Consider the following 11426-nt stretch of genomic DNA (forward strand, 5'->3'; position numbering starts at 1 on the left):
CACACACACACACACACACACACACACACACAAATAAATAAATAAAAATTTAAAAAAAAAAAAAAACTCAGCTGGTAGGATCTGAATGTATAGACCCATGCAGAGGAGGGAAGGGGACATGCCAGCTGGTGAGGCAGGCAAATCAGCCCCTGCCGGAGCTGTCACCTACTGAGTGCTGAGGTGGGAGGGCCCCTGTGGAGCCCAGAGCCAGAGCTAGCAGAGACCTGGTGGGAAGAGACATCTGCCTCCGTCCCCTGCTGCCCCATCTCCTGCCAGCACCTCCCACTGGTCAAGGGGAACCAGAAAGAGGCCAGAGAACCCGCCCAAGGTCACATATTCAAGCCAAGGGACTCCTAAGTGCCAGCTTAGGGTGTCCTAGACTGACCCCAGCACAGAGGGATCAGCTTACCCACTCTTGCTGGGGAGGCTAGGGAGCTGGAAAGGCGGGGCACTCACTGACATGTCCTGGATGCCCCACGGAAGTGGTATCCGGGCCACATTTCTTACCTTCAGCTGCCTTGAGCCCCAGATCCTCGTCCCCAGAGAAGTCATGCCCACCTCTGCGGGTTCCCCCTCCACGCTGCCCAGCAGAGCCAGCTCCTGCCCGGTCTTCTGTGCCATGTTTCTAAGGTGGCTGGGAGCTGCAGCAGACCATTAGGAGTGCTTGCCACCTGGCTGAGCCCTCTGCAACCTGGAGCCAGGGTCCCTGAGTCCCAGAGTTTAGAGAGGCTGCTTAGCTCCCAGCAGGGCAAGTGAAGGAAGTTACTTAAAACCTCTGCTTGTTGGTAACAGATCCATGGGGTGACATCCTGACTGCTGCTCTGATTGGCAGCACCAGGAAGGGCAGCATGCTGAGGAATAGGAGCTGGTCAGACATCAGGACTAGTGCAGTAGCCAGACAGTCCCCTCAACCACCTGCTTGATCGTGGACAGCTTCTTACCTCTGCTCGTGTAGACCAGGAACCACAGTTGCAGCTAGTTAACCCCACCAGCTGCTTACAGACTCATTCCTACATGCATTCAACAGGCACACGTTGAGCGCCTCCTGTTTGCCAGGCATGGTTACATGACAGAGACAGAGCACCAGGCAAGACAGACATACAGAGTCCACCCCGCTACAAGAACCAATGCTATAGGGAGGAGACAACGTTTTTATATAAGAGCAATCAAGCCAGGTGTGCTGGTGCACGCCTGTGATCCCAGCACTCCAGAGGCTGAGGCAGGAGGATGGCCATGAGTTCAAGGCCAGATTGGGCTACACAGGACAGCTTGAACTATGTAGCAAGACCCTGTCTGAAAAAGAAATGAAGAAAGGGACTGGGGCCACAGCTAAGTATGGAGTTCCTGGCTGCAGTCCTCAAACTGTAAAAATGGTAATAATAATAAATTTAATTAAAAATTTAAAAATAGGCTGGAGAGATAGCTCAATGGTCCAAGCGTCTGCTTGGCAAGTGCAAAGACCCAGGTTTGATCCCTGGTATTGCATGCCGTGCAAGCCCCCCAGAACCCTGGGCATACTGTGCCAGTCATCAAAACCAGGTGTGGTGGCACAAGTCTATAATCCTAGCGCTGGGAAGGCTGAGACAAGAGGATCACTACAAGTCCAAGCTGCGCAGGGAGACCCTATACCAAAGAAATAAATTTAAAAACAGGCCAGGGAGGCTGGTGAGATGGCTCAGTGGTCTAAAGCACCTACTTAGAACACGCTTAGCAATAGCACAGGGACCGCGGTTCAATCCCCCAGCACCACATGCCGGCCCGCCCGCCCCCTGGTGGGCTGAGCTGGCCACACAATAAATAAATAAATAAATAAATAAATAAATAAATAAATAAATAAATATTTAAAAAAAAAAAAAAAAGCAAAACTAAAAACAGGCCAGGCATGATTGTGCATGCCTGTAATCCGGACACTCAAGAGGCTGAGGCAGGAGAATCGTGAGTTCAAGACCAAGCTGGGTTACAAAGTGAGCTCAAGGCCAACCTGAACTGCATAGAGAGACCCTGTCTCAAAAAGACAAAGAGGGGACAGGGAGATGGCTCAGTGGAATAAGTGCTTGGCAAACGTAAGGACCTGAGTTCAATCCCCGGTTCTGGAGGGGAAAAAAAAAAAAAAGGCAAAAAAAAAAAAATTAAAGCACAGTCAGTGTGAATGTGACGTGCTTGGCACAGAACCCACCAGGTAATACCTAGTTCCAAAATGATGGCTATTATTATTTGTATTGCTATTATTGCCATGCCTTGGGTGTTCGGTTTGATAGCTGGCCCTGAATTACGTTGAGGGAAAGTCAGCGGGTAGGTCTGGGCTCCTAGGATGACCAAGTCTCAGCTGCATCAGGTCTCAGGCGCCCCTTCTCTGCCTCCCAGGTAAGGCCAGCAGGTCTGAGGCCAGAACTGAGCCCAGAGAAGCAGGGGGAGGGGCCCTGGGGAAGACAGGCGCGGGCCATGGGGGGCGGAACTGCCAGCGCTGCCCACGGGCTTCTGCGGCTGCCCCTGCAGGTGGACGGGGTGACGTGGGTTTGTCCTGTACTCGATGGATAATGACTGTGTTTCTTGTCTCTTTTCATGCCTGCTGTTTAAACTGTATATTGGCACAACGCCGTCTGAAAAACTCATCCAATCAAAATGCACTATGAAATTCATTTGTTCATCCATGGCGTGGTCTATGTACTCATACACCAATGACTTTATCTCCCAACCCACCGCCACCACCACTCCCACTCCCCGCCCGGGGAACCGAAACCCATTGGTTTTTTGGCACTGGTTACAAATCAACCTAAAAAACGCTGAAACGCCTCCCCAAACGCCCCCGCCCGCCCGCTTCCCTTCCATCTTCAACATCTGCATCTAGAATCCGGTTGGTGTTACTTCTTTCTGAAGTCTAAATGCCCTACATTAACTGTGAACGCACCTCTCGCATTGTATGGCATGACCCACCCCGGCTTTCCAACTGCGGATGCCTGCTGCGCGCGCTTCCCGCCCGCCCTTCCCTTCGGTCTGTCCGTCTCTCTCGCCCCCGCCCCTCCCCCTCGTTGTCCCTAAAGAGCTCTCTCCCTCTGGTCTTATCTAGTTTTGGATTGAGGGCGTCCATCTGAGAAAGTTTGAGTCTTTTGCAGAAAATGGGGTGGGATCTTCCCTGTGGGCAGGGCTACCAGGACTAGAGGGCCACCTCATGCCACACAGAGAGCTGTGAGGGAGCGCCCACCAACACCCCCACTTCCGACCACTCAGAGAGCTGCCAGGGCTCCCACTCCGCTGGATGTCTCTCCCTGCCCCTCCGCTCTCTCTTCTCCCTTCCCTTTTCCTCCCTCTCTGTCACATCCATCACCCTGCATGTCACACCCACACCCACCCCAGCAACCACCACCTCCCCATTGCCAGGCCCCTTTCACAGCCTTCACTCAGCAAACCCACCTGCCCTGCCTTTCCCCTGCCCTGGACCAGTGAGCTTATTTCCAGGACCCACACTGCACCTCTGCACTGGGCTCCCTTCCCATAGGTAGTACACAGGCATCTGTACACCAGACAGCTCACGAGTCCTTATTTGGTCCCACCAAAGAAGCAGTGGGCAAAGGTAGCCCCAGTCACTGCCCCTGCCCCTATTACAAGGAGGCATACACTGGTCTGATTACTGCTGGCTCCACTTGAAATTGTAGCTGAGCTGCAAATTGAGGAGTGAACAGCATGAACAAGGTGGAAAGGGGAGAAAGGACATTTCAGGCCCCCACACACCACATGCCAAGGTCCTGGAGCAGGCAGAGTGCAGGGGTGAGGGAAGGCAATGTGGGGCTGTGAAAGGCTGCCCTGGAGAAATCTGAAGCAGGTAGGGTCCCAGAAGTTCCGTGTGAAATCCTAAGCACCATCAAGAGAGGCCAAAGGAGCTTTGATGGGAGGATGGGACCATCAGAAGCATAATTAGACCAGCTCACTACATCCATGAGGCAAGATGGGGCTGGGCTGGAGCTGGGCCGGAAACCTGGGAAAGCTGACAGTGAGGGGGTGGAGGACAGTAGGAGCCCCAGAACCTGGAGATGGGGCAGATGTGGGTTTAGGAGATGTGAGGTGCCCCGGGCTATTCCCTAGCCTAGCTGAAAACAGAGTGGTGCTTAGACAGGGCCAGGCGAGGGCAGGGCCGGGGCAAAGAGCAAGTGTGGACTTGAGTGGGAGGTGGTCTTGTGGCCTCTCAGGAAGGCAGGCAGGCAGGTTGTGGACAGGAGCACCGAGGTGAGGTCGGGACTGAGAAGATCTGCAAGATCAGGATTTCTCTGCAGCCCCTGTGTGGGTGGTTTCCATACACTGAAGCACCCTGAGGACCAGCTGCCTCTGGGGGTCTCACAGAGCAGAGAGGACCCCAAGAATGAGAAGTGTAGGGAACGGTCCAGGAGGGAGTGCCTTGAAAGTTCTGTGGATGCCCCAGGTGGTAGTGCAGACCCAGGGAGGAGGGCTGCCAGCACTCCCCTCCCTGCCCTCTCCCATCTCTGCCCCTCCCTCATGTGTCTCCCCCTCCAAAGACTGCATGCTCTCCGCACATCCCCATCCCCGCTGCTGCTGCTTCTGCGTAGTGGCAGCTCCACCCTGGGCTGCTGCCAGGACCCGCCTGCCTGTGCATGCCTCACCGAGCCCACATGTTATGGTCCGCCCCGTGGAAGGGATGGCTTGTACTCTGGGGTTGCATGGGAGGGTGCTGGGGAGACCTGGGCCATTGGCCCCATCCCCAGATGGAGCTGGGTACCAGGCAGGGGTGGGGGTCAGGTCAGCTGACCACTGAGCTGACTCAACCAAACTGGGTTGGGGAACTTGTGCCAGGCACTGGGGACGACAGGCTGGGGCTGGAGTGTCCAGGGTAGAATCCGCCAGTCACTTTTCCCACCCCAATATCTGTTGGCATTGGCCAGAGACTGCTGGAGATGTTACCAGCAAGCCCAGAGGCCTCTTGCCAGCTTCCAGAGTCCCCGGGCTCCAGTCCCTGCCTCTCAGCTCCAGGCCAGAGCTAGCACAGGACACAAACCCAGTGGGAGGAAGCCTGCCAGGAAATCCCAAGGAGAAAGATTGTATGCAGAACTCACTGTCAAAGCGGGAAGGCAGCTGTGGTCATCAGGGAAACCTGTGCAGTCACCTGGGGCAGTCCCCCATGCACCATTTGGGGGAGAGGGCTAGGCAGAATTAAATCTTGCTGTGGGGCACCTACAAATCCCACCCATCAGGGTCCAGTCAAGCCCCTCACAGTGGGAGGCCCTCCTGCCCTCAGCCAGCTGGACACTGGTCTGTGATTTCCAGTCTCCAGATCTGCCCTGCACTGGGCTTTCAGATTTAGATGGCTTTGGGGGTCAAGGAGACAACAGCACACCAGGAATGTAGATGCCATTTCCAGGGGACCTTGGAAAACTGAACAACATGTCACCTGCTCCCAGGGGGCAGTCATCAGAGGCCTGGGTACCAGGAAGCCAGATCAGTGAGAAAATCTGATTTTTGTTTAAGTGAAACTACTTTTCATCTTTTAAAAAGACTGTTCAGACTCAACTAATTAGTTTCATTGGCCAAATCAGGTCACCATTTGTGGGTGCCTGGCCTTGCACCCTTTTCCAGGGTGCCCCGAAGCCCCAGGAGAATCCCAAGTGGTAGCAGCAGGCTCTGTGCACCAGTTTCCAGCTGGTGTCTAGCTCAGACAGAGGAAACAGAGGCAGAGACTAGACAGGGGGTTTCGGAGCAGAGCCAGGGGCCACCCAGGGAGGTCCTGGGGGCAGGGACGGCCCTACCTCCCACCCCAGCACCTGCCCCTCGGTGGGCCCAGGGCTGATCCCCAGCTCACTGGCCCCGGAAGCTGAGTCGTTCCTGCTTCCCGCAGGCCTGGTCCCGTGACACTCCACCCCGTCCCAGAAGCTGTGAAGCCATCCCTGAGAGGGGGGAAAGGGTCCCAAATGCATCTTCTCCGACTCAGCGGGCAGCGAGGACTCACCCTGCAGCCGAACAGCCCCAGCTCCCTCCCGTCCTCCCCATTCCCGCTCGCCAAGGGGGTAAGAAAAGATGCTCTTCCGCTTCTCCCCTGGCGCCAGCCGCCGCTCCTCTTGGCCGCGGAGCGAGGTCAGGGCGGGCAGGAGCGGGTGGGCAGCTCGGCAGGGCAGGGCAGGGCAGGGCAGGTGCCCGGTGAGTCCCGTGGCAGATGCATTTCAGGCTCGGAGCGTAACATGCCCTCGGAACCCGCACGTGTCCACCAGGCCTGGTGCTGGCAACCCCACCCCCACCCGCCCGGTGTTTGTGCCTTGTCCCCTTGTGATGGGTCCTGCAGTCTGACCCGCTTGTGTCCTCTGTCTCAGTGCATTTGGTTGTTGGGAGAAACAAAAACCATCTTGATTTTTTTCCTGATTGGATGATTCGGATATATTTTCTTTTCCTTGTTCTTTTGTTATTTCTCCCTCCCGGCCCCCTAGTTTCTTTCTCCTCCTCCCGGTTTTTCTTTCCTTTTCCCCATTGTGGGCGGGGCTGGCAGGAAGGAGTATGCTTTTGAGTTGGTGCCTCTTCTCCCGCCCTCCCTCCTCCCTCCTCCCTCTGACTTTCTTTTTTCCGAGTTTTTCTGCTCCATTTGCATTAATAGTGCTTTCTCTCCTCTCCCTCCTTATTTGGGGTCTGGCTTGCTTTTTTCCTGTTGATTGGCTTCATGTAGGGGCCTCTGTGAGTGGTGACAGGTCTGAGCCCCTCCGGGTGGGTGGACGGTCACCCCATGTTCTTCCATCTCCCCAGAATAACTTCATCAACCTGAGCTTCCTCCGCCTCTTCCGGGCTGCTCGGCTCATCAAGCTCCTCCGTCAGGGTTACACCATCCGCATTCTCCTCTGGACCTTCGTGCAGTCCTTCAAGGTGAGCTCCTGCCGCGCCTGTGGCCCAGGCACCCTGTGCTAGGAGAACTGTGCTGGACCACAAGTGCCTCTGGGATGCAGCCTGCCAGAGCCTCTGCCTCCCAGGGCCCTTATCTCACTGCCTGCCCCATCCCAGTCTCCCCCAAAGATGCCCACCAGCCCCACAGGCCAGGGGACAGGGCCAGGAGAGGTGTGGGTAAGGAACCACGGCCCCCCCTCACTGCCTTCCTCCTTCCTCCCAGGCCTTGCCCTATGTCTGTCTGCTCATTGCCATGCTTTTCTTCATCTACGCCATCATCGGCATGCAGGTGAGTGCTGTACCCCTGAGATTCCCGCCCCCAGCCTCCCCAGGGAAGGAAGGGTGCAAGGCCCCCAAACAGGGTCAGCCGTGGAGATTTAGCTGGGTTTCCCTGGAGCCTCTGGGTGGAGAGGACATGGCTGCCTCTGGTTGTCATCCTCCATCTCCTTAGGTGTTTGGCAACATTGGCATAGATGTGGAGGACGAAGACAGTGATGAGGACGAGTTCCAAATCACTGAGCACAACAACTTCCGGACCTTCTTCCAGGCCCTCATGCTGCTCTTCCGGTGAGAGGGGGCGTGGCCTCGCCGCTCTGTTCTGAGGGGCGTGTCTGCATCTTTGGTGGTGGGCGTGGCTTCGCAGTGGGGCGTGTCCTCTTTTGGTGAAGGCAGGTCCAAATCTTTTTCAGTGCCTCAAAGCCATCTTGCTCCTCTGATGAGGTTCAAGATGGGATGGATTGGGACTGGGGAACCCCATTAGGAACCTGGCAGGACAGGAGCCCAAAGCCGGGAAGTCCTTTTCCAGGTATTATCACACTATGCCTTGCTGACCACCCTGTGAGGTGGAAACATACTGATTCTGAGGCTCCATCTTTGGCTCTGGATCCTGGCTGAATAGTAGAGACCCTCCATTGGTTCCTGGAGGCAAATGGAGTAGTTACTGTGTGCCAGACACTGCTACAGGCAGTGGGACACAGCAGGGAATGCAGGAGAGGGAAAGAGGAAATACGTTCTGGCCTTTAAAAGTTTATGTTCCCGGGGCTGGTGAGATGGCTCAGTGGTCTAAAGCACCTACTTAGAACAAGTTTAGCAAAACACCTGGATGATGGTTCAATCCCCCAGCACCACATGCCAGCCAGCACCGCCCCCTGGTGGGCTGAGCTGGACACACACACAAAAATAAATAAATTAAATAAATAAATTAATTAAAAAAAAAAAAGTTTATGTTCCCATGGGGAAGACCAAAAATTGGTCAATTATTATAAAGTATACTTTGGGAAGATTTAAATACTTGGGGATGGATAGATTTTTTTTTTTTTTTTTTTTTTTTTTTTTGCGGAGCCGGGGATTAAACTCAGGCCCTTGCACTTACTCAGCTGAGCTATCTCCCCAGCCCCTTAAAAACTTGGGGAGAAGAGGCAAAATTTAAGGTCAGGAGAGAATGGAGGTGCAAAAGAACAAGCACGGCGGGGTGTAGTGACGCGCACCTACAATCCCAACACTCAAGAGGCTGAGGCAGGAGAATGGCTGCAAGTTCAAAGCCAGCCTGGGCTACATAGTAAGTTCAAGGTCATCTTGAACTACATAGCAAGACTGTCTCAAAAAAAAAAAAAAAAAAATCTAAAACATGCCTGCGCACACACCAGCACTTGTATGATACACCCAGAATGAGGGAATTCAGAGAGGCAACAAGACAGTGGGTGCTGGCGGATGGAGGAGGGAGTGGGTAGTGTTTAGTGGGGACAGAACCTCTGAGGTGATGAAAAAGCCTGGAGCTGGGTGATGGTTGCATAATAATAAGATGCTTCAGGCTACTGAGTTGTATGTTTCAAAATAATTAAAATGGTATATTGTATAATATGCATACTTAGCCACACTTTAGAAAGAAAACTTCCACTGGGCATTATGACACACTCCCATAGTCCCAGCACTCAGGAGGCTGAACCAATAGGATCACCAAGAGTTTAGGGTCAGCCTAGGTTACAACCTGAACTGCATGGTGAGACGCTGTCTCAAAAAAGAAGAAAAAAAAAAGAAAGAAAGAAAGAAAAAAAAAAAACTTCCACCTGACAGCAGAAAGGAAGGAATGGAGAGCAATAGGTGTGATATTTGAGAAAACCAGGCAAAGGAGGAAGCCCGGTGACTAGCTGGCCAGGAACAGCCAGAACGCTGAGGCAGAGTGTGGCTGGTGGGCTGGTGTTTGTGAGGACAAGGAGAAATCCAGCATGTTCACAGTGGAATGACTTGGGGAATAGTCCTAAGATATAACGGCTTTTCCTGGTATTGCCAGATAGGATGTCTTAAGGAGTTATTTCCAGTTTCCTGGTGTCCCACATAAAGAATTGTGCAGTTCCCTCAAAAGAAGTAACAAAAGTAAGGTTATAAGGGGGGGGGGGGGTTGCCGGGGAGATGGCTCAGTGGAATAAGCGCTTCCCTGATAAGCACAAGGGATGCACACCTCTGATCTCAACACTCAGGAGGCTGAGGCAGGATGATTGCTGTGAGTTCAAGGCTAGCTTGAACTACATAGCAAGACCCTGTCTCCAAAAAAAGGAAGTAGAATAAGACCTATTAAAAGGGAAGAAGCAACAGTGCCCTCCACTCCACAAGGTGGGTGGGCGGGGCCAGGGAGAAGAGCTCACATCTCTACAGGGACAGCTGTTGTGGGAGGGTCTAGAGCAGGAGATTGACAGAGTCGTGGCCCAATGGATGCAGACTCAGCCACTCCCCGGAGAGGCAGAAGTTTATAATAGGGGGGAGGGGCTTGATTTGGGTTTTTTTGTTTTTAACACGAGGGTATTAGAAGAAGCTTCATGGTCTGTGGGGGTGGGGTCAAAGTTGCAATGTAGATGAGATTTGGGTTTGCTCGCTTTTGCATGTGTTGGGAACAGGTGACTTATATCTATTAGTTTTATGATACTTCGACAGTCACCTTTGCTTTGTGTGGTTTATTTATTTATTTATCTGGTACAGGGTTTCCCTACACAGCTTGGACTCAGTAATCCTCCGGTCTCAGCCTCCCCAGCACTGGGATTACAGGCGTATGTTACCACGCCTGGTTTCTGTGGCCTGTAGGGTGAGGTGCTGGAACGACATATGGCGTGCTACGAAACCAGAGATCGAACCCTGGCCCTTGCACTTGCCAAGCAGGTGCTTTGACTGCAGTGCTCTCTCTATATCCAGCTATCCAGCCCTCCCCCCACTTTTTAAAAAAAAAATTTATTAATGCATTTAATACAGGGTCCACAGGGTCTCACTACACAGATCGGACTCGTAGTCTCGTTTTTAACCTCCCAAATGCTAGGATTGCAGGTGCACACCACCATGCCCATTCTCAGTCCCAGTCTCAGCGCGCCCCTGGGCTGGGACCTGCACGGCACTCCGGAGATGGAACAGGGGCCACTGCACTCTGCCTTAGCAGGCACTTTAGTCTGCTGAGCTACTCGGCCCTTTGGTGTTTTTTGTTTTTGGAAGGGGTTTGAGGGTTTTTTTTTGTTTTGTTTTGGTTTTGTTTTTTGAGATAGGGTCACACTGTGCAGTTCAGGCTGGCCTAGAGCTCACTTTGTAGCCCAGGCTGGTCTCAAATGCTGAATGATCCTCCTGCCTCAGCCTCCCGAGTGCTGGGATTACAGGCGTGCACCACCACGCCCCGCTGTGTGGCCCCAAGGCTTCCTGTATCTCTCCTCTTCCTCCTGCCTCACTGAGCGGAAGCCCAGGCTGCTCAGCCCCGAGCAGCTCGTGGGCCTATTTCCCTGTGTTCTCTCCTCCCCACAAGAGGTCTCTGACACTCCCCCTGTTCCCAGGAGCGCCACTGGGGAGGCCTGGCACAATATCATGCTGTCCTGCCTGAGCGGGAAACCGTGCGATAAGAACTCCGGGATCTTGACCGCAGACTGTGGCAATGAATTCGCATACTTTTACTTCGTCTCCTTCATCTTCCTCTGTTCGTTTCTGGTGAGGCTTTGGTTTTGTTGTTGTTGTTTTGGGGAGTGGGGTATCAGGAATCGAACTCAGGACCTCACGTTTGCCAGGCAGGTGCCGTACCACTGGGCTAAATCCCTGGCCCTCTGGTGAGGTTTTGAACATGAAAAAGGCTGTCGGTCCTCGATCCTCCGCTCCACAGGCCGATTTCCCTAGGATGTGGCTGGCGGCCAAGGATTGGGATGTGGGGACCCCAAGCCACTCGGCCTCAAGGTGCTGACCCAGGGCTCTGTCCTGGGGCTGCCCCAGGCCCTGCAGGGTGTTGTCCACCAGCCTCCTGTTGTACACAGTGCCCCGTCTCCTCATGGTGACAGCCAAAATGTGCCCTATTAGAGACCCAGGGACACAGTTGTCTTTGGCCTTACATGGGGACAAATGTGGTCATGCTGCCTCTTGTGTCACAGAGCCTCCCTCTGACTCTCACAGTCTTTGCATCTCTGTGTCTCCACCTGTCTCCTCTCTCCTTCCCTGACTCTTCTGGATCATTGTCCCTCCTTTTGGCTGTTCTCTCTGACAGTCACCTTTGCTTTGTGTAGCTTCTTTTAAAAAAAAAAAAAAATTTAGGGGCGGGGAGA

At 53.6% G+C, this 11426-nt stretch overlaps 1 protein-coding gene across 1 annotated transcript in view; it reads left to right on the forward strand.

Annotated features, from left to right (window-relative positions):
* Positions 1-11426, forward strand: part of Cacna1a (calcium voltage-gated channel subunit alpha1 A) — a 184335-nt gene that overhangs the window by 153332 nt on the left and 19577 nt on the right. Inside the window, exons 32-35 of the mRNA XM_023720124.1 lie at positions 6736-6852; positions 7094-7159; positions 7322-7437; positions 10674-10824. Coding sequence (XP_023575892.1) covers positions 6736-6852; positions 7094-7159; positions 7322-7437; positions 10674-10824 — 450 coding nt within the window. The remainder of the gene's footprint in view (positions 1-6735; positions 6853-7093; positions 7160-7321; positions 7438-10673; positions 10825-11426) is intronic.

This window comes from Octodon degus, unplaced genomic scaffold, assembly GCF_000260255.1.
Source record: "Octodon degus isolate 3935 unplaced genomic scaffold, OctDeg1.0 scaffold00073, whole genome shotgun sequence".
Classification (NCBI taxonomy): Eukaryota; Metazoa; Chordata; class Mammalia; order Rodentia; family Octodontidae; genus Octodon; species Octodon degus.